Source organism: Lepus europaeus, chromosome 13 (genome assembly GCF_033115175.1).
Source record: "Lepus europaeus isolate LE1 chromosome 13, mLepTim1.pri, whole genome shotgun sequence".
In the NCBI taxonomy this organism is placed as follows: domain Eukaryota; kingdom Metazoa; phylum Chordata; class Mammalia; order Lagomorpha; family Leporidae; genus Lepus; species Lepus europaeus.
In genome coordinates, this window is record NC_084839.1 from 65,952,574 (window position 1) to 65,975,567 (window position 22,994).

At 44.3% G+C, this 22,994-nt stretch overlaps 1 protein-coding gene across 1 annotated transcript in view; it reads right to left on the reverse strand.

Moving 5' to 3' along the window:
• Positions 1-204: 204 nt before the first annotated feature.
• C13H2orf42 (chromosome 13 C2orf42 homolog) overlaps positions 205-22,994 on the reverse strand; it is a 49,432-nt gene continuing 26,642 nt past the window's right edge. The window contains 5 exon segments of the mRNA XM_062209592.1: positions 205-1,225; positions 12,848-13,010; positions 14,357-14,457; positions 16,066-16,093; positions 16,095-16,174. Of these exon segments, the coding sequence (XP_062065576.1) occupies positions 1,017-1,225; positions 12,848-13,010; positions 14,357-14,457; positions 16,066-16,093; positions 16,095-16,174 (581 nt within the window). The 3' untranslated portion in view covers positions 205-1,016.

A 22,994-nucleotide genomic window follows, 5' to 3' on the forward strand; every position in this document is an offset into this window, starting at 1 on the left:
AAAAACCCAAAGCCTACTTCATGTGGAATTTTCCATCTTCCCAAGGACAATTAATTACAAGTAATTTATATCAAAGCAACATGATCGAGTGGAAAGAATATGCACTTTGGAGTAAAACTAAATATTATTTTTAATGCTGTTTCCAGCAAGATAGGTAACCTTAGAGAAGCCATTTCTTTAGTGTTATAAAAGAAGAATGCCTAAACTCTAAGAATAATAGAGGCTACATGACGAGGTGAGAATGTAAAGGAGAGGGCCTGGCACATGGCAGGAACAGGGAATGTTTGTTCTGTCTCCTCCGTGAAGACAGGCTCCCACGCCTGTGTCTTTCAGTACACCTTCATTCTGTGATCAAGGAAGTCACAGACAGGGTGTGAACTTTACCAGCTCTTCATCTTTCTGAAGAATAAAGGAGGAAATCAATATCAAGTGAATAAGTATTAGTATGAAGCATCAGTTGTCCCCGGATACATAATGTCTTTCCTATTTCGCTATCAGTTAAACTCCCCAAAAGGTCCATCCTTTTAAAATAAGGCCAGCATGAGATAGAGTTGGAAAAACTAGTGACACTGTGCTTTATTTGAGAATAAAATACAGAGCATGGCCGGAACCCTGCTGGGATGGTTCTTATCCCTCTGCCCTAACCAGGCTGTTACTAACTTTCCAGCACTGTTGGTGGAAGGTTGAGTGCTGCTGACTTCTTAGAGAATTAGAAAAAGTTCAAATTCTAAAGGTGAGTGCCTAGAAGGAAGGTGAGCTCGTTTTCTTTTTGTTCGTTTTAGGTCTCTAGCCAGAAATACTGCCCAAGGTATAAGGAAGACTGTACACAGCAGCACTGACGAGGCTGTTCACAAGAATTTCCCTTCCGCAGAACCCACCTGAATGTTCTGCGCAGCTGCTTCTCAGCTGAGAGCCGTTCACTGAGGAATGGGGCCGCCTAAGGGAGCTAACTAGTATTTAAAGTGGTCGAGGGGTGGGGATGTGCAAACTTAGCAGCAAAAGACTCCTGTTGGGCTTCATGGGAAAGTAATAGTGGTCAGAGGGGCCAGTTCCAGGGGCTGCTCAAGGGGGGGCCTCTGGTCTTGGTACTCCGCCACATGGCCATTCCGGTGGTGACCGTACTCAAACTTGATCCGTAGCTCGCCAATCTTGGACTGCGGAAGGATATCTGGGATCCACTCGATGATGAAAGGTGTTGGCTCCTTTTGATCTGGGGAAGTGTTGCCTACAAACCAACACAAAAGGAAAATTAGTACTGTTCCACCTGATTCTAATTGGCATTCCTGGCAGTAAGAAGTTTGCTGAATTGGAGCCCAGTCCCCTCAGCTCCGATAATAGAAGACTGCTGATAGGGTTTATGTATTCTGTGTTGATGGGGGTATCACATTTGCTGATCATTATGAAGTTAAAACATATATATTTGATCATTTTAGGTCTTTCTTACTGATGCCACAGGCTGCAGTGACAGTCAGATGGCAGATATGAAACAAAGCATTCAGCTTCAACGACTTCTACCTGCCACTCAGAATGAAGGTGGGGTGGGTGTTTGGCATAGTGGCCAAGATGCTACCTGGATGCCTACATATTGGAGTTCACTCGTTTGTGTCCTGGCTCTGGTCCTGATTCCAGCTCCCTGCTGATGCACACTCTGAGGCACAGTGATGACTCAAGTGGGAGTCCCTGATGCCCACATGAGACCCAGATTCAGTTCCCAGCTTTTGGCTTCAGCGTGGCCCAGGCCTGGTTGTTGCAAACATTTGGGGGTGAACTAGTGGATGGGAGCTTTGTCTAGCTCTCTTTCTGCCTATCAGATAAATAAAATTTTATTTATTTATTTAATTCATTTTAAAAAAAGATTTATTTATTTGAAAGGCAGAGTTACAGAGAGGCAGAGGCAGAGAGAGAGAGAGAGAGAGAGAGGTCTTTAATCCGCTGGTTCACTCCCCAAACGGCCAAATGGCCACAATGGCCAGAGTTGCGCCAGTCCGAGCCAGGATCCAGGAGCTTCTTCTGGGTCTCCCACATGGGTGCAGGGGCTCATGAACTTGGGCCATCCTCTACTGCTTTCCCAGGCCATAGCAGAGAGCTAGATCAGAAGTGGAATGGCCAGGACTTGAACCAGCACCCACATGGGATGCTGGTACTGCAGGCAGTGGCTTCACCAGCTACACCACAGAGCCGGCCCCCTTTTTTATTTTTTAAAAAGATTTTATTTATTTATTTGACAGGTAGAGTTACAGACAGTGAGATGGAGAGACAGAGAGAAAGGTCTTCCACCCTATGGTGGAAGACCTCCCTAAATGGCTGCAACGGCTAGAGTTGAGCCAATCTGAAGCCAGGAGCCAGGAACTTCTTCTGGGTCTTCCATGGGGGTGCAGGGCCCAAGTACTTGGGCCATCTTCCACTGCTCTCTCAGGCCATAGTAGAGAGACAGATTAGAAGTGGAGTAGCTGGGACTAGAATTGGTGCCCATATGGGATGCTGGCATTGCAGGCGGAGGATTAACCTATTGCGCCACAGCACTGACCCAGATAAATAAAATTTTTAAAAATTAAGGCTTTTGGCCAGCGCCGTGGCTCACTAGGCTAATCCTCTGCCTGTGGCGCCGGCACACCGGGTTCTAGTCCTGGTCAGGGTGCCGGATTCTGTCCCGGTTGCCCCTCTTCCAGTCCAGCTCTCTGCTGTGGCCCGGGAGTGCAGTGGAGGATGGCCCAAGTGCTTGGGCCCTGCACCCGCATGGGAGACTAGGATAAGCACCTGGCTCCTGCCTTTGGATCAGCACCGTGCGCCAGCCACGGCGGCCATTGGAGGGTGAACCAACGGCAAAGGAAGACCTTTCTCTCTGTCTCTTTCTCTCACTGTCCACTCTGCCTGTCAAAAAATAAAAAAAAAATAAAAATAAAAATTAAGGCTTTCATGAAAAACAGTAAACATTAAAACTTCAAAGATTATGTAAATGTAAACAAACAAGGATAAAGGAAGATGACCCTAAATACAAATGTATATTGTAGTCTTTTTCCTCTTAGTACTACATGCTGAGTTACAGAGACACAGAGGCAGAGAGAGGTCTTCCATCTGCTGGTTCACTCTCCAATTGGCCGCAACAGCCAGAGCTGCACCAATCTGAAGCCAGGAGCCGCACCAATCTGAAGCCAGGAGCCAGGAGCTTCTTCTGGGTCTCCCATGCGGGTGCAGAGGCCCAAGGACTTAGGCCATCTTCCACTGCTTTCCCAGGCCATAGCAGAGAGCTGTATTGGAAGTGGAGCATCCAGGACATGAACCGGCAACCATATGGGGTGCCAGCACTGTAGGTGACGGATTTACCTGCTATGCCACAGTGCCAGCCCCAATAAATAAATCTTAAAAAAAAAAAAAAAAAAAAAGAAAAAAAAAAAAAGAATCCTAATGTGAGCCCAGACTGAGCAGAAAAGAGAACTGGATGAGATTAGAGGAGAGATTTATCATGAGAAAGTCAAGTTTTCAGGAAACCACAAAGCAACAGAATTCAAATCTACATAGTTCTAAAACATGTTAAAAATCTGCAATCACTAGAACAGTGTGGTACTGGCATAGATGTCTAGGCAGCTTAAAAGAATAACAGAAGGAAAGCAACAGATACAGAGCAGGAATTTAGAAAGTGAAGGCAGCATTTCCATTTAGTAAAAGAAATACAAACAGCCGGCGCCGTGGCTCAACAGGCTAATCCTCCGCCTTGCGGCGCCGGCACACCGGGTTCTAGTCCCGGTTGGGGCACCGATCCTGTCCCGGTCGCCCCTCTTCCAGGCCAGCTCTCTGCTGTGGCCAGGGAGTGCAGTGGAGGATGGCCCAAGTGCTTGGGTCCTGCACCCCATGGGAGACCAGGATAAGCACCTGGCTCCTGCCATCGGAACAGCGCGGTGCGCCGGCCGCAGCGTGCTACCGCGGCGGCCATTAGAGGGTGAACCAACGGCAAAAGGAAGACCTTTCTCTCTGTCTCTCTCTCTCTCACTGTCCACTCTGCCTGTCAAAAATAAAAATTAAAAAAAAAAAAAAAAAAAAAAAAAAAAAAAAGAAATACAAACAAGTGGGTTACTTTTATAATAAATGATATGTAGCAACCAAATATTTCTGGAAGAAAATTAAAGGTATTGGAATACCCAGACAGACATACACACACACACACACACAATGTTTATTCATTTATTTGAATGGCAGAGCAACAGAGAGAGAGAGAGAGACTTATCCACTGGTTCACTTCCCAACTGCCTACAATAGCTATGGCTGGGCCAGGTCAAAGTCAGGAGCCTGGAACCATTCAGGTCCCCTACATGGTGGAAAGGACCCAGTTATGTGAGTCTTCACCTACTGCCTCCCAGGTGCATTAGCAGGAAACTAGATTGGAAGAAGAGCAGCTGGGACTCCATCAGGTACTCTGATACGGGATGCTGCATTTAACACACACTATCACAAGGCTGCCTCAGGTAGTGGACTCTTACCTCATAACTTATATCAGAATAAATTCCAGAAAACCAAAGATTTAAACACGAGAAACTCAGCTTTAAAAAAATGCTTCTGATGTGGCCGGCGCTGTGGCATAGAAGGTAAAGCTGCCTCCTGCAGTGCCGGCATCCCATATGGGCGCTGGTTCAGTCCTGGCTGCTCCACTTCCCATCTAGCTCCCTGCTAATGCACCTAGGAAAGCAGCGGAGGATGGCCCAAGTTCTTGGGCCCCTGAACCTACATGGAAAGACCCAGAAGAAGCTCCTGGCTCCTGGCTTCAGCCTGGCCCAGCCCTGGTTGTTGCAGCCATTTGGGGAGTGAACTAGTAAATAGAAGACTTTTCTCTCTGTCTCCTTCAAAATAAATAAATCTTAAAGAAAAAAAGTCAACTGTGTATCTCATATTAAAAGGTATAAAAATAAAGTAGTACTAATAAAACAGGAAAATTTTAAAAGAGCCAGAAGACATTATTAGACAAAAACATAAAATAGTTTAAAATAATTGATAAAGAGCCAATTCTTCAGTTTGAAAAAGGCCATAAAACAGACAAATTCCCAGAGAGTGAACAACTACAGATTTAGAACAGACTTTAAAAGTTATATGATTGGGCCAGTGCTGCGGCTCAATAGGCTAATCCTCCACCTGCGGCGCCAGCACCCGGGGTTCTAATCCCAGTCGGGGGCGCCGGATTCTGTCCCGGTCACTCCTCTTCCAGTCCAGCTTTCTGCTGTGGCCTGGGAGTGCAGTGGAGGATGGCCCAAGTGCTTGGCCCTGAACCCCATGAGAGACCAGGAGAAGCACCTGGCTCCTGCCTTCGGATCAGTGCGGTGCGCTGGCTGCAGCGCACCGGCCAGCCGCAGCGGCCAATTGGGGATGAACCAATGGAAAAAGGAAGATCTTTCTCTCTGTTTCTTTCTCTCACTGTCCACTCTGCCTATATATATATATATAAAGTTACATGATTGGGGTGGGCATTTGACTTAGTTGTTACGATGCCCTTTGGGATCTCCATATCCCATACCAAGAGTTCCTGGGTTCAAGTCCCAGTTCTGCTCCTGAGTCCATCTTCTTGCTAATGCATACCCTGGGAAGTAACAACTGATGGCTCAAGTAATTGGGGCTCTCCCACCCCAATGGAGACATGGATTGAGTTCTTGGCTCCTGGCTTTGGCCCTAGCCAGTCCCAGCTCCTCAGGCATTTGGGAAGTGAATCAACAGATGAGAGATCTCTGCCTCTCAAGTAAATAAATAAATACAATTTTTTTAAAAATCATGTGATTATCATCTATACAAAAGTTTATAAAAATACACATAACTTAGCTGTTTAATTTGATACAAAGCTTTCCTAAATAATTTTCTCTATACCTGCCCCCTTCAAAAGCCTCCAAAAATGAAATGGTAGGCAGTTATCACTCATGAAGAGAATAAAAATTCCTCAAAAAAAAAAAAAAAAAAACAACAAATAAGGTCTATGTGTATAGTAGAAGAAAAAAAAAATAGACCAAGCAGGATTTGGTCCAGAAATGTAAGATTAGTTTGATATTAGAAAGCTATTAGTAAAAGTCATTGTGGGTAGTGGTCTAAGCCACTGCTTGTGATATGAGCATCCCATATCAGAGTCCTGCTTTGAGCTCGAGCTGCCTTGCTTCCAATCAAGCTCCCTGCTAATGGAGTTCTGGGCTCCTGGCTTAGCCTAGGTTGACAGCAATTTGGGGAGTGAACCACTGTGGATAGAAGACATCTCTCTTACTCTTTCTCCTCTCTCTCTGTGCCTTTCAAATAAATAAGTCTTTTTTTTTTTTTTTTTTAATAAATCTTTAGTCAGAGTTACACAGAGCGAGGAGAGGCAGATAGAGAGAGAGAGAGGTCTTCCATCCGATGGTTCACTCCCCAGTTGGCTGCGACGGCCGGAGTTGTGCCGATCCGAAACCAGGAGCCCCTTCTGGTCTCCCACGTGGGTGCAGGGGCCCAAGGACTTGGGCCATCCTCCACTGCTCTCCCAGGCCATAGCAGAGAGCTGGATGGGAAATGGAGCAGCCGGGTCTCAAACCGGTGCCCATATGGGATGCCGGCACTTCAGGCCAGGGCATTAACCCACTGCGCCACAGCGCCGGCCCCAAATAAATAAGTCTTTAAAACAAAACTAGACCTCAAAATGGGTAAAGAAACATCAACTCCTTTAAATAGCAGTTCCTAACAAAAATACTCAATAAACCAAGAACATATGTCCTTAAAATAATAAAATTTATCTGGAATCCATAAACAACAGCCCACTATTTAATAGTGGTATAGAGAGCAACTTTCCCCAGGAAAACATGCCATGAAATGCTAATGACATTCTCCTGGGAAGTTCTCACTGGTGAAATAAATCTGGGAAATCTTAAAGAAAGTTCAACAAGTATTTTTATTTCGGGATTTTTCTAATATGTAAATTTATAGGATCAATTTCCAAGAGATGTAAATTACACTCTAACAAGATAATATTATTTGAAAGGTAGAGTGACACAGAGAGAGGGAGTGATAAAGGCAGAATTCCTTCACCCACTCACTCACTCCCCAAAATCCAGGCTGAAGCCAAGAGCCAGAAACTCAATCTGGGACTCCCACCTGAGCAGCAGAGGCCCATGTACTTGGGCCATCGCCTGCTGCCTTCCCAGGCACCTTAGCCAGAAGCTGGACTGGAAGTGGAGCAGCTGCGACTCAAATTGGCACTCTGATATGGGATGCCAGCATCACAAGCAGCAGCTTAACCTGTTGCACCAAGATGCTGGTCCCAAAATCCGAACTAATTTAACAAGAAAAAAAAAAAAGAGAGAGATAGAAAATGTTGTGAGTGGAACAAAATGGTCATTATTTTGCAAGTGATGTCACTGATTTCCCAGAAATTGCAGTGAAACAATTGCTTTATCAATATTAGGCCTTCATTAAGGGTGCTGATTTCATAGTAAGGATAATACTGTTCCTTTATCTTTGGGGGATGCAAAGATGCATAGTAGATATAACCCAACCCTACAGTTATTTTTCTTGTATGTACATACTCATGAAAAATTTAATTTCTAACTTAGGTAGAGTAAGAGATTAACAACAATAACTAACAATAAAATAGAACAATTACAATAATATACTGTTATTAAACTGTATACTAGGACTGGCGCTGTGGCGCAGTGGTTTAAAGCCCCAGCCTGAAGCGCCAGCATCCCATATGGGCGCCGGTTCTAGTCCTGGCTGCTCCTCTTCTGATCCAGCTCTCTGCTATGGCCTGGGAAAGCAGTAGAAGATGGCCCAAATTCTTGGGCCTCTGCTCCTGCGTGGGAGACCCGGAAGAAGCCCCTGGCTCCTGGCTTCGGATCTGCGCAGCTCCAGCCATTGCAGCCATCTGGAGAATGAACAAGCGGATGGAAGACTTCTCTCTGTCTCTACCTCTCTCTATAACTCTTTCAAATAAAATAAATCTTTAAACAACAGGAGTCACTGTGCACTTACTCCTCATGTAGGATCTCTGTCCTTAATGTGTAGTTCAATGTGAATTAATGCTATGACTAGTACTCAAACAGTATTTTGCACTTTGTGTTCTGTGTGGGGGCAAACTGATGAAATCTTTACTTAATATATACTAAATTGATCTTCTGTATATAAAGATAATTGAAAATGAATCTTGATGTGAATGGAATGGGAGAGGGAGCGGGAGATGGGAGGGTTGCGGGTGGGAGGGAAGTTATGGGGGGGAAAATCCATTGTAACCCATAAACTGTACTTTGTTGTTTTTTTTTTTTTTTTTTTTTTGACAGGCAGAGTGGACAGTGAGAGACAGAGACAGAGAGAAAGGTCTTCCTTTTGCCGTTGGTTCACCCTCCAATGGCCGCCGCGGTAGCGTGCTACGGCCGGCGCACCGCGCTGATCCGATGGCAGGAGCCAGGTGTTTATCCTGGTCTCCCATGGGGTGCAGGGCCCAAACACTTGGGCCATCCTCCACTGCACTCCCTGGCCACAGCAGAGAGCTGGCCTGGAAGAGGGGCAACCGGGACAGGATCGGTGCCCTGACCGGGACTAGAACCCGGTGTGCCGGCGCCGCTAGGCGGAGGATTAGCCTATTGAGCCGCGGCGCCGGCCCATAAACTGTACTTTGGAAATTTATATTTACTAAATAAAAGTTTAAAAAATTAAAAAAAAAGAAATTATAATTTAAAAAAATTAAAAAATAAACTGTATACTGCTTATATAATAGAACCAATATAATAATACACTGTTAAAAATTGTCAGTGTCAATACTCTTGCATTCTGGGGCCATTATTTTTTTTCTTTAAAAGATTTATTTATCCATTTGCAAGTCAGAGTTACACAGAGAGAGGAGAAACAGAGAGAGAGAGAGAGGTCTTCCATCTGAAGGTTCACTTCCCAGTTGGCTGCAACTGGTTAGGAGTACAGGCCATGGCATCCCAAACTGTCCAGGACTGCAGCAGTTCCAACACTGAAACGCTGGACACATGGCTGCACCTGGCTTCACTTCAGCTTCCTCTGTAAATGAGGATCACAGAATCTATCTCTTGGTGGGGTGATGAGCATTACATGAGTTAATGCATGTGAAGCACTTACCAACTGGGGACTGGGTTCGTGGTGTAGCAGGTTAAGCCTGCTTTCCATATTGGATTGCTGGTTTGAGTCCTGGCTATGCTACTTCTGACCCAATTTCCTGCTAATGCATTCTGGGAGGCAGCAGATGATGGCTCAAATGCTTGGGTCCCTGCTGCTCTTAGGGTAGACCCAGATGAAGTTCTAGGCTCCTGGCTTTGTTTGGCCTGCCCCAAACCTGGCTGCTGCGAGTAACTGGGGAGTAAACCAATGGATGAAAGATTCTTGTCTCTCTCTGTTGCTCTTTCAAGTAAATGAAAGTAAATAAGTATTTTTTTTAAAAAAGATGATATCTACCACAAAGCAGGTGCTTGTTAAGTGGTGCTTGTTATACTTATTATTAAATTATTATACAAACCTCAAAACCTCAATAAAAATAGACAAAATGATTCATGTGTAGTTAATGAACTACACATGACTAAAATGAAAAGTTTGCCTTCAGGGCTGACACTGTGGTGCAGCAGGTTAAAGCCCCGGCCTGAGGTAGCAGCATCCCATAAGGATGCTGGTTTGAGTCCCAGCTGCTCCACTTCCAATATAGCTCCCTGCTAATGTGACTGAGAAAGCAGAGAATGGTCCAAGTCTTTGGGCCCCTGCACCCACATGAGAGACCCAGAAGAAGCTCCTAGCTCCTGGCTTCAGATTGGCTCAGCTCTAGCCGTTGCAGCCATTTGGATTTGAACCAGTGGATGGAAGACCTTTCTCTTTGTCTCTCTCTCTCTCTTACTGTCTGTAACTCTACCTCTCAAATAAATAAATAAATAAAATCTTTAAAAAAAATAACATTGTAGGGGCTAGCACTTTGGCATCACAGGTAAAGCTGCCGCCTGTAACATCAGCGTCCACATGGGTGCTGATTTGATTTTCAGCTACTCTACTTCCTATCTAGCTCCCTGCTAATGCACCTGGGAAAGCAGCAGAGCATGGCCTAAATGCTTGGGCCCCTGCTGCAATGTAGGAAACCTGGAAGAAGCTCCTGGCTCCTGGCTTTGGATCAGCCAAGCTCTGGCCATTGTGGCCATTTGGGAAGTGAACCATCAGATAAAGATTTCTCTTTTTCTCTCTCTGTAACTCTGTGTTTCAAATGAATAAATAAATAAATATTTTTTTTTTGACAGGCAGAGTGGATAGTGAGAGAGAGAGAGAGACAGGCAGAGTGGATAGTGAGAGAGAGAGAGAGACAGAGAGGTCTTCCTTTTTGCCGTTGGTTCACCCTCCAATGTCCGCTGCGGCCGGCGCATCGTGCTGATCCGAAGCCAGGAGCCAGGTGTTTCTCCTGGTCTCCCATGCAGGTGCAGGGCCCAAGGACTTGGGCCATCCTCCACTGCCTTCCCGGGCCATAGCAGAGAGCTGGCCTGGAAGAAGGGCAACGGGGATAGAATCCGGCACCCCAACCGGGACTAGAACCTGGTGTGCTGGCGCCGCAAGGCGGAGGATTAGCCTGTTAAGCCACAGCGCCAGCCCTTTTTTTTTTTTTTAAAAAGTACTCATAATAGCTAAAAGTTAAAAGCAACCCAAGTGTCCATCACAGATGAATGGCTAAACAAAAGTAGTAGATATACATAGAATGGAATGTTGACTCAGCCCTAAAAAGGAAGGAAATTTTGACACATGCTATAAAACGGATGGACCCTGGAGACACGCTAGATGAAATAGGCCAGTCACAAAAGTACAAATATTAGGGCCAGTACTGTGCTGCAGCAGGATAAACTGCCTCCTGCGATGCCAGCATCCCAGATCTGAGTGCCAGCTGAAGGTCCAGCTGCTCCACTTCTAATCCAGTTCTCTGTTAGTGCACTTGGGAAAACTGCAGAAGATGGCTCAAGTACTTGGGCCCCTGCACCCAGGCAGGAGAATCAGATGGAGTTCCTGGTTCCTAACTTTGACTTTTGCCTGGCCCAGTCCTGGTTGTTGTGGCCATTTGGGGTGAACCAGTGAAGGGATAATCTCTGTCTTGCTCTCTCTCTGTTTCTCTACCTTTCAAATACATAAATGAAAATAAATATTTAAAAAATGACCAATAAGATTCCATTTATATGAGGTATATAAATTGATCAGATTCATGGAGATAGACATAGACTGGTGGTTACAGGAGTTGGAGTGCAGAGTCACAGCTTAATGGGTATGGCATTTCAGCTGGGGAAGATGAAAGTGATCTGGAGATGGACGGTGGTGGTGGGTGCAAAACAATGTGAATGTACTTAATGTCACAGAACTGCACACCAAAAAGTAGTTAAAATGGTAAATTTTCTGTATAGTTTATAATTTTAAAAAGCCATTAAAGGCTGGCACCGCGGCTCAGTAGGCTAATCCTCCGCCTTGTGGCGCCGGCACACCGGGTGCTAGTCCCGGTCGGGGCACCGATCCTGTTCCGGTTGCCCCTCTTCCAGGCCAGCTCTCTGCTGTGGCCAGGGAGTGCAGTGGAGGATGGCCCAAGTGCTTGGGCCCTGCACCCCATGGGAGACCAGGAGAAGCACCTGGCTCCTGCCATCGGAACAGCGCGGTGCGCCGGCCGCAGCACGCCTACCGCGGCGGCCATTGGAGGGTGAACCAACGGCAAAAAGGAAGACCTTTCTCTCTGTCTCTCTCTCTCTCACTGTCCACTCTGCCTGTAAAAAAAAAAAAAAAAAAAAAAAAGTTGAAACAAAGAGAAAAATAAAAAGCCATTAAAATGACAATGAAGACAGATATGGAAAGCTGTTCATGATATATTAAGTGAAAAAAAGCAGCTTAGGTAAGAGCCTATGTTTTAGAAACTTCTTGAACACATAAGTGTCTGATAGGGTACATACCAAACTCATAACACTGATGCCATCCATTGGGTTGAGCTTAAAGGTGGGCTTTTTAAAAAAAAAAAAAAAAAGATTTATTTGGGGCTGGCACTGTGCACAGTAGGTGCAGTGCTGGCATCCCATATGGGCACCGGGTCAAGACCCGGCTGCTCCTCTTCCAATCCAGCTCTCTGTTATGGCCTGGGTAAGCAGTAGAAGATGGCTTAAGTCCTTGGGCCCCTGCACCCACATGGGAGACCTGGAGGAAGTTCCTGGCTCCTGGCTTCATATCAGCACAGCTCCGGCCATTGCGGCCAATTGGGGAGTGAACCAACAGAAGGAAGACCTTTCTCTCTGTCTCTCCCTCTCACTGTCTGTAACTCTGCCTCTCAAATAAATAAATAAGATCTTAAAAAAAAAAAAAAGATTTATTTATTTGAAAGGCAGAGTTACAGAGAGGCAGAGGTAGAGAGAGAGATCTTCCATCTGTTGGTTCACTCTCCAAATGGCCGTAACGGCTAGAGTTGGGCCCATCCGAAGCCAGGACCAGGAGTCTTTTGGGTCTCCCATGTGGGTACAGGGACCCATGGACTTGGGCCATCTTTCACTGCTTTCCTAGGCCATAGCAGAGAGCTGGATCGGAAGTAGAGCAGCCAGGTCTTGAACCAGCACCCATATGGGATGCTGGCACTGCAGGCAGCAGCTTTACTGCTATGCCACAGCACTGGTCCCCTTAAAGGTGGTTTTTATTTTTGTTCTTTATGCTCCATAAAGTCTATGATTTCTCTACAGAGAATATACACTACCTCTGTAATGTTATTTTGAAAGCCCTAGTTCAAACAGAACACACACCTTATCCCATGGTTGCCTTTGCCAGATGAATGAATGTGTCATCTTCCTTATTTAAGGTCAAGAAGCAAAGCCTCCGACAGTGTCATGCACTCAGCTGACTGGTGCAATTCACTTACCAACTTTGAGAAAAGTCTTCAGTTCCAAGGGCCGCAGCACCGGCTGCTTTTCAATGCGCCCGTAGGTTTCTGCTATGCTCTCTACTTCCACTTTGGGGCATTTGAACAGCTCGTAGGTCCCATCTCGGTTCTGGATAAAGCTACGGGTGATTTCCAAGGGCATCTGGACACCCACATAATAACAAGAAAGATGAGACAGGGAAAATTTTCAGAGTGGACATATACTTGCGTGCCAAGAGATCTTTTAGTACTCCTTTTTCGCCATTAGCTACACTCAAATTAATTAAAACTTTCTCTGTGTTTTCAAGTAAATCCGGTCAACAAATGTGTGTTTTCTCTCTTACATTATCCATGTCTTTCTTTCTCTTTAACCTTAATTTCAACCCTAGCTAAACCATATCCTAGCTAACCTCTAACACTTTGAAGGCTACACGATTGCTACTGGCAGAGACCTGCTCTAAAAATGAGGTGTATTCCTTCTCCTACTGTTCTGCTAGCAGCATTTTTCTCCTAAATACCCTGCTACCTCACATCCCTGTGTGCTTCACACTGTCCTTGGGACTGAGCCAGGCAGAACCTGAACTGAATTCTGTCTCACCACCAACCAGCAAGGTGACCCTGAACAGCTTACTGAATTTCTCAGAGACCGTTCTCTCATCTGCAAAACCAAGTTGATGCCCTTCCCAGTGCCCAGGTGGGAGGTTAAATGATGCCCACCAGACAGAGGCTCAGCGACCACTAGCACTCTGCCCTCACCTGCCCGCACCCTGGGTCGCTTCAGTGCCTTCCTGAATGCCACATTCGAGGCTGGGAGCTGCTGCATTTAAAGAGTGTCATCCTGCATTTCCTCGGGAGAGGTCAGCGAGAACTCTGGATAGAGGGTTCACATGAAGTTCTGTAGCCACCAAACAATGTTGTTCTTAATGTAACAATATTCTGCAATTAAGATCCTAATGTATGACATCACATTATGCTGCCTTCTCTACATTATGCCGCTATCATAGGAGAGGATTTAGGACCTGCTTGAGAAAGAATGTTTTAAAATGTCTGATGTTTCCCTAGTGAAAGAGAACCATAATTAAGGCTCATTGCTCTAATGAGAATGAATGTGCAGTTTTGCTAGGAGGGTTTAATTGTGTTGGACTCACCTTGACATCCCAGAAAATGTATCACTTAAAATTATTTATATACTTTCCAGCTGCCTGCCAGTCATACTTAGGCTCATCATAGCCACCAGGGGATCATTATTTAACTTACAAGAAAAGTTCTCTCGGTTTTCTGATCCCAAAGGCAGAGAAAAGCATATTCCAATTTAAGATACCTTTCTGAGAAAGAGGGAATGCCCATTAAAGTCACAGTCAGAACTCTAAAGCCATGGATATTTCTGAATAACCTCTCAGCATGACCAAAAGCAACTCTTCCGCTGGAGCAACTGGTATGCAAGTTTCCCTACCCCCACCCCCTCCTTCCCCACTCTGCCCTTCCACCAGTGTGAGAATAAACCCTTACCTCTGGGGTGTCTAAGATTTGTTTAACTTGCAGAATGTTAGTGATATGCCAGGTATACTTGGAAAAGGTTCCCAGTGGCAAGGCATCTTTCCGAACAAAGGCTTCAATATAAAAAAAGGACAAAATTAGATAACCAAAAAAACTGTCCCTCTATTTCTAGAAAGTTCAGCACAGTGTCATTCCTCCCTTATAGAATCTTAGCATTCTTGAAAAGAAATTCTAGGAGCAAATATATAACAAATCAAATTACAGGCAGATAAGTGGCAAACCAAATGGTACAGATCTCTGCTATATCTTTATGTAAGTCTCTAATGCTTCTTTGAGACCCTATTTCTTATTGGTACCTAAGAAACCTGTTGCTTTGGTAAAGCACAGAATGTACAGGAGTCCATTATAAAACAGCATCTGACAACCCTAGACATAACAGAAGTCAAACCATAGTTCTTAAAGTAATTACATGAAGATTGCTAATGTCATTACCAGTTCATTGTGCTGTCTGCAGGATTATAAAGCAGGTCCACCAAAAAGCCTGCAGAAACAACTAAGGGATTGGTTAAAATGGATGTATCTGGCCTACAATTTAAACTGAAATAAAGACTAAATGCTGCTTCAAAAAGATAAGTTATGAAGCAAAGATTCAGATGGTTCTAAACATAGTGATGAACAGCTGGCACTACGTAAAAACAGATGGAAACCTCAAGAAGTAACTACTATATCACTAAATAACAATTTACCAGGATTAGCATTTGGTATAGCAGTTAACACAATGCTTGGGATGCCCACATCTCATTCAGGAAGTATCTGGGTTCAAGTCTGGTTCCACTCCTGATCGCAACTTCCTGTTAATGCACACCCTGGGGGTAACGGATGACAGCTCGAGTTTGTGGATTCCTGCCATCCACATGGGAGACCCAGACTGAGTTCCAGGGCCCAAGCTTCAGCCTGATACTGCTATGGCTTTTGCAGGTATTTGGGGAGTGAAACCAGTAGATGGGAGATCTCTCTGTCTCTCTCTCTGCCTTTCAAATACATAAAATCTTACTGAAGAAACAGCATTGGCTTTTAGTTGCTGCTCTTGGCTATTGGCCACCAAGCAATCTTTTCCTCCCCTTCTTCCTTTTCTCTATTTCTGTATTCTGCCAAATAAGGATGTGAGAGCTCTAGCAGAAAGAAAATACGTGAAACCAAAAACTACCAGAGTAATGTAGAATTATAAAATGTTCCAACCTAAGAATTACTCTAAAAAACAAAATCTTCCTTCACCAAAACTTGGGAACCAGGAGAAAATGCTTTTGTTGCTGATATACACGGTAATATCCGTCCAAGAAGCTGACCTGAATAGCCACTGGCGCATGCAGTGCTTTGGTGGCAATTGGTTCATCTCTAGAAACACCAGACTTTTGGCAGCACCGTCACTGCACTTCACTGTTCTTCCTTTACCTCATTTGTGCTTTCTGAATCTTTCCATTAATTCTTACTGGAAGAGTATGGGGGAGGGGGGTGTTTTGAAGCATGTGGTCATTATTTCAGGAGCTGATTAGTGATGGGTTCATGCTCCAAGAATGTTACTTGAAGTCCTTACCCTCCAAGTTCCACACAGATTTTTTTCCAAACACAATTCTCTAAGGTTGAGATATCTACTGCCATTCTTTTCTTTCCTCCTTCCTTCTGTTTGTTTACTTGTGCCCTTCTCAAGGGGAAACCCCTACCTGTGGTGGAGTTCGGGAGCCGTTTTTTTTGCACTTCCTATGGATATTCTCTGTTGCAGGGCATCAAAAAAGGACTGAGGAATGTGGAACACCAGTGGTTCTGGTTTGCCTAAAAAGTAAAAAGAAAGTCACTTAAAAAAATTCAGTGAGGAGGCTGGCACTGTGGCTCAGCTGGTTAAGCTCCCACATGCAATGCCAGCATCCCCTATGGATGCCTATTTGAGTCCTGGTTTCTCCACTTCCAATCCAGTTCTCTCCTAATGAGCCTGGGAAAGCAGAGGAATATGGTCCAAGTACTTGGGCCCCTATACCCAAGTGGGAGACCCAGATGGAGTTCCAAAATCATGGCTTCGCCTGGCCCAGCTCTGGAGTTACAGCCATTTAGGGAGAGAACCAGTGGATAGAAGAGCTCCCTCTTTCTATAATGCTGCCTTCCAAAAAATAAAATAAATCTTAAAAAAAATCTGGTGAGCTTTCTGATCTACAGGGAAAGGTCGAAGAAATGGAGAGTAACTACAAATACCCCTGATGTTTCCTTATACAGAGGCAAAAAGAAGGCTTTTGATGGGTCTCTCTGAACCAGGCACTGTCACCAGCCCTGCACTTGATCCTTTGTAATCATAAAAACACAGTGCACCTACTTCTCATCTTATATAAAAATTAATTCCAAACAGATAAAAGACCTAAATGTAAGACCTGGGTGGCTGGCATTGTGCAGTAGCAGGTAAAGCCACTGCCTGCAATGCCAGCATCCCATATGGGCACTGGTTCAAGACTTGGCTGCTCCACTTCCAATCCAGCTCCCTGCTGATGAGCCCAAGAAAGCAGTGGAAGGCGGCCCAAGTCCTTGGGCCCCTGCACCCATGTGGGAGACCTGGAAGATGCTCCTAGTTGCTGACTTCAGCACAATTCTGGCCATTATGGCCATTTGAGGGGTGAACCAGTAGATGGAAGTCCTTACCCTCTCTCTCTCTTCCTCTCTCTGTCTTTCTGTAAACTTTGCCTTTCACATAAATAAATTATTATTATTATTATTTTTTTAAAAAACCTGAGGGGCCAATGCTATGGTATAGCGGGTAAAGCTGCTGCCTACAGTGCCACATCCCATATGGGCACTGGTTTGAGACCTGGCTGCTCCACTTCTGATCCAGCTATGGCCTGGGAAAGCAGTGGAAGATGGCACAAGTCTTTGGGCCTCTGCACCTGCATGGGAAGACCCAGAGGAAGCTCCTGGCTCCTAGCTTTGTATCGGCACAGCTCTGGCCATTGCGGCCAGTGGGGAGTGAATCAGCGGATGGAAGACTTCTCTCTCTGTCTCTGCCTTTCCTCTCTCTGTGTAACTCTTTCAAATAAATCAATAAGTCTTTGGGAAAAAAAAGAACTGAAATTATTAGAAGAAAACATAGGGGAAACATTTCAAGATATCATTTCAGGCAATGTTATTTTTTGTTTATGACCTGAAAAGCAAAGACAACAAGAGCAAAACTGGACAAATGGGATTATATCAAACTAAGAAGCTTCTGCACAGTGAAAGAAATAATCAACAGAGACAACCAAGGGAATGGATGAAAACATCTGGCAACTATTCATCTGACAAATGATTAATATCCAGAATATATAAGGAACTCAAACAACTCAATAATGGAAAAAAATCCAGTTAACAAATGGGCAAAGGATCTAAATGGACATTTTTCAAAAGAAGAAATACAAATGGCCAACAAATACATGGAACAATGCTCAATGTTGCCAGCCATAGAGAAATGCAAATCAAAACCAAAGAGCAGTACATCTCACTCCAATCAGAATGGCTAGTATCAAAAAGACAAAAGATAAGAAATTATGGCTAGGATGTAGAAAAAAGAGAACCCTTACACACTATTGGTGGGAATGTAAATTCATACAACCATTAGGGAGAACATCACAGAGGTTCCTCAAAATACTAAAAACAGATCTACCATATCACCCAGTTATCCCCCTTCTGGATATATATATATATAATGCATACATATTTATGTAATATATATTTATATAAAATTATAATATATAAGTTTATATTTATATAAATTCATATTATATAAATGTATAATATAATATAATAATATATAAATAATATATTTATATTTTTATATAATGCAATATATTATATGCAATATTATATATAATGCAATCAACAAACAGAAGCTATACCTGCATCCCCGTGTTCACTGCGGCAGTGTTCCTAATAGCTAAGATATGGAAACAACTTAGGTGTTCACTGATAGATGAATAAAGAAAATGTGATACACACACACACACACAGGACTATTATTCAGCCATAGAGAATGAAACACTGACATTTGCAGCTACATTGGTAGAACTGGTACTCGTTAAGTGAAATAAGACAGACACAGAAAGACAAACACCATATGTAGATATTCTCATACATGGAAGTTGAAGGAAAAAGTGGCTCTGAGCTAGGAATAATGATAAATAAAGGCTGAGAAGAGTGGAGAGGGACAGACTAGAGGGAGCTTGGATGATACATAACAAAGCACTGAGACAGAAGTAGCAAGTTCTAGTGCTCCACAGCACCGTGGGGCCACCACAGCTCATGTTAATGCACTGTTCTCTGTATAAAGAACTAGAAGAGAGGAGCTGCTAAGCTCAAACACAAAGATAAGGAAATAGAAAGGTTAGTTGCCCAGTTTGATAGATTTACACTGTGTTTATCTGTAAAAATATTGCACTAGACCCAGTAAAATTGTACAAGTATTGCATGTTAATCAAGCATTTAAAAATAATTTAAAAAACAAAACAAAACAGAGTAGATCCTTGTCATTCACCAAGGATAAGTTTTCAAATTTTGAATTTTAAAAATTGTTTTTATTTGAAAAATGGAATGAGAGAGAGAGCGGGAGAGACACAGAGATCTTCCATCTACTAGTTCACTCTCCAAACGCCAGCAACAGCTGGGGTTGGGCCAGGCTGAAGGCAGGAGCCTGGAACTCCATCTGGGTCTCCCACATGGGTGCAGGGGCCCAAGTACGTGGACCATCTGCTGCTGCTTTCCCAGACACATTAGCAGGGAACTGGATCAGAAGCAGAGCAGTCAGAACTTGAATCAGTACTCTGATTTGGGATATCAATGTTGCAGGCGGTAGCTTAACTCTATGCCACAGTACTGGCACAAGAACCTAAATTCTGCATTTTGAGTACAGACTTTTCACTTTAAAGGGAATATTAAATAAGATGAGATGAGAACAATGAAGCTGAGTTTAGGAGGAGCTGGTCACCTGTGTCTACTTGCTCCTGTTCACCACCCACAGGCACCTGCTACTTGGATTCCCGTCTGAGCAAGTAACTGTATGCTCCTACCTGGATGGTCAGCATCACGAATGCTGAGGGACTACAAAATTAGGACATGACTTTATCCAATGGTCATCAGCCTTCCTCCCTGAGTATAGCCTCAAGGCAAGCAAGATTCTGAACATACGTAACAAATCTCTTTTTTTTTGACAGGCAGAGTGGATAGTGAGAGAGAGAGAGAGAGAGAGACAGAGAGGTCTTCCTTTTTGCCGTTGGTTCACCCTCCAATGGCCGCCGCATCGCGCTGATTCAAAGCCAGGAGCCAGGTGCTTTTCCTGGTCTCCCATGCGGGTGCAGGGCCCAAGGACTTGGGCCATCCTCCACTGCCTTCCCGGGCTATAGCAGAGAGCTGGCCTGGAAGAGGGGCAACCGGGATAGAATCCAGCGCCCCAACCGGGACTAGAACCCAGTGTGCTGGCGCTGCAAGGCGGAGGATTAGCCTGTTAAGCCATGGTGCCGGCCTACAAATCTCTTTTTTTAAAAAAAGATATTATTTATTTATTTCAAAGGGAGAGTTGTGGACAGAAAGAGAAGGAGAGACAAGGAGAGATCTTCCATCCACTAGTAAACTCCCCAAATGGCAGCATGGGCTGTGGCTGGGCAGGGCTGAAGTTAGGATCCAGGAGCTTCTTTCAAGTCTCCCATGTGAATGCAAAGCCCCAAGCATTTGGCCCATCTTCCTTTGCTTTCCCAAGCACATTAGCAGGGATTGGATTGGAAGTGGAGCAGCGAGGACTTGAAGCGATGTCCCTATGGGATGCAGGTGTCATAAGCGGCGGTTTAACCTACTATGCCACAACGCCAGCTATAACAATCTCTTAAAGAAACTTGCAAGACATTAGTTTGACCAAAAGTCAACAGAAAGAGAATTCAGGGGTGTACATCAAATGACTTTAGGGACAGATACTTGGCACAGCAGTTAAGATGCCACCAAATCACATCGGTGTAGATGGATTGGAGCGGCTGCTCCGCTTCTGATTCCAACCTCCTGCTTATGTGCACACTGTGGGGGCGGGCAGTGGTGGTAAAGCACTTGGGTCTCTGCCACCCATACGGGAGACCCTGACTGAGTGCTTAGCTCCTGGCTTTAGTTGCCTAGCTACAGCTGTTACGGACAATTGAGCAGTGAATAGTGAAAGGCACATCTCTTTCTGTCTGTCTTTCTGCCTTTCAATAAATAGACAGATAAATACTTTTTTATTAATTGAGTTGAGAATTTTCCTTAATTCTGCCTAAAGATCCAGAATGAGTTCCAAGATTCCAGTTTCAGCCTGGCCCAGCCCTGGTTGTTGTGGGCATTTGGGGAGTGAACCAGCAGATGGAAACTATCTCTTTCTCTCTTTCTGTCTCTGCCTTTTGAATAAATAAAATATTTTTAAAAAATTTTGTCCAAGGGGGCTAGCCCCTGCAGACAGAAAAAATACAGAACTATGTGGATAAACAAGGAAATTATATCTGCCTGGTACAACTAAAGGAGTCTTTTAAAAAAAATTATTTGAAAGGCAGAGTTACAGAGAGAGAGAGAGAGAGAAAGAGAGAGAGATATCTTCCATTTGCTGGGTCACTTCCCAAACAGGTGCTCACATGGAATGCTGGCATTGCAGGAGGCAGATTAACCCAACCCAGTGTGCCACAAAGCTGGCCCAAGAAAGACTCTTAAAGACAGTTCAAATGCCTTTTTTTTTTTTTTTAAAGATTTATTTATTATTTGAAAGGCAGAGTTACAGAGAGAGATCTTCCATCTACTAGTTCACTCCCCAAATGGCTGCAACTGGGCTGGGATAATCCGAAGCTAGGAGCCAGAAGCTTCTTTCGGGCCTCCCATGTGGGTAAAAGGCCCAAGTACTAAGCCATCTTCTGCTGCTTTCCCAGGCACATCAGCAGGAAGCTGGATGGGAAGTGGAGCTCTGGAACTGTAATCAGCACCTATATGAGATGGGTGCAAGCAGTGGCTCTACCCACTACGCCATAGAGCCCGCCCCTTAAATGCCTTTTTGAAACAAAAAAGCAAGCCAAGAAAAATCAGACTGAAAAGTTTTCTAGAATTCTATAGAAAGATTTAAATTCTCTCCATGGGTTTTGCCTACTTTACTGAATGCAAAATGTTAATGACCATATGGTCACTGATTTTGAGGCACAAAAATATTAATATCTAGATGTTTTCAAGAAGTCATCTCACATTGGAATTTTAAGCCCTTTCATCCTGAAATCAGATTATGGACTACATGTAGGGATAATTAGAGCTCTCAAAGAAGTTCTAACTCATCTGACCTCAGCTGATGTGATGCTTGAATGTAGGTTTAAACAATCTTGGGGGCCAACACTGTGGCTTAGCAGGTAAAGCCGCTGCCTGCAGAGCTGGCATTCCATATGAGCGCTGGTTCAAGTCCTGGCTGCTCCTCTTCTGATCCAGCTCTCTGCTATGGCCCGGGAAAGCAGTAGAAGATGGCCCAAGTGTTTGGGCCCCTCCACCCATGTGGGAGACCTGGAAGAAGCTCCTGGCTCCTGCCTTCAGATCAGCCCAGCTCTGGCTGTTGTGGCCATCTGGGGAGTGAACCAGCCAATGGAAGATTTTTCTTTATCTCTGTCTCTGCCTCTCTGTAACTCTGCCTTTCACAATAAATAAATAAATAAATAAATAAATAAATAAATAAATAAATCTAGCCTGTATTCTTCAATCTTCCTTAGTAGACTGTCTATACAATTTCAAGTAACTGGGGCTGGCGCTGTTGCATAGTAACAGGAAGACCTTTCTTTCTGTCTCTCCCTATCTGTAACTCTACCTCTCAAATAAATAAATAAAATCTTTTTTAAAAATTTCAAGTAACTATCTTAATCTCAAATGTTAAGATTTTCTCTCAGCTTTTTTCCTCTATATTTTGATTTTAACAATAAGAATGGTCTAAAGGTTTGGTATCTCTCTCACCAAACACAGATACACACACACACACAAACGTACATGTGATCAAGGCCATTTGCATTTATTTATTACTTGCTATACTGTCTTCGATTTCTAAATCCATTTTTCTAGTCCTGCATTTTAATCATGTGAGTAGAGGCCACGGTGTGGCATAGCAGGTTAAGTGCCGCTGTGACATTGGCATCCTAAATGAGTTCATGTCCCGGCTGCTCCACTTCTGATCCAGCTCCGTGCTAATGGCCTGGGAAAGCAGCAAAAGATGGCCCAAGTAGTTGGGTCCCTGGCACCCATTTGGGAGGGCTGGAAAAAGTGCCTGGCTCCTGGCTTTGGCCTAGCCCAGCCCTGGCTATTGTGGCTATTTGGGAAATGAACCAGCAGATAAAATATCTCTGTCTCTGTCTCTCTCTCTGTAACTCTTTCAGATAAATGAATAAATAAATTACATGATTAGTCCTTTCTTTCAATTTGGACTCCTATTATGTTGGGGCCCAAAGCCCTCCAGACTGAAGTCCAATTACTTTTTCTATCAAAACAGAGTAGAATTATAGGACAATTGGACTGGCATTGAGTCCCGGCTGCTCCATTTCCCATCCAGCTCCCTGCTAACATGCCTGGGAAAGCAGTGGCAGGTGGACCAAGTCCTTGAGCCCCTGCACCCATGTGG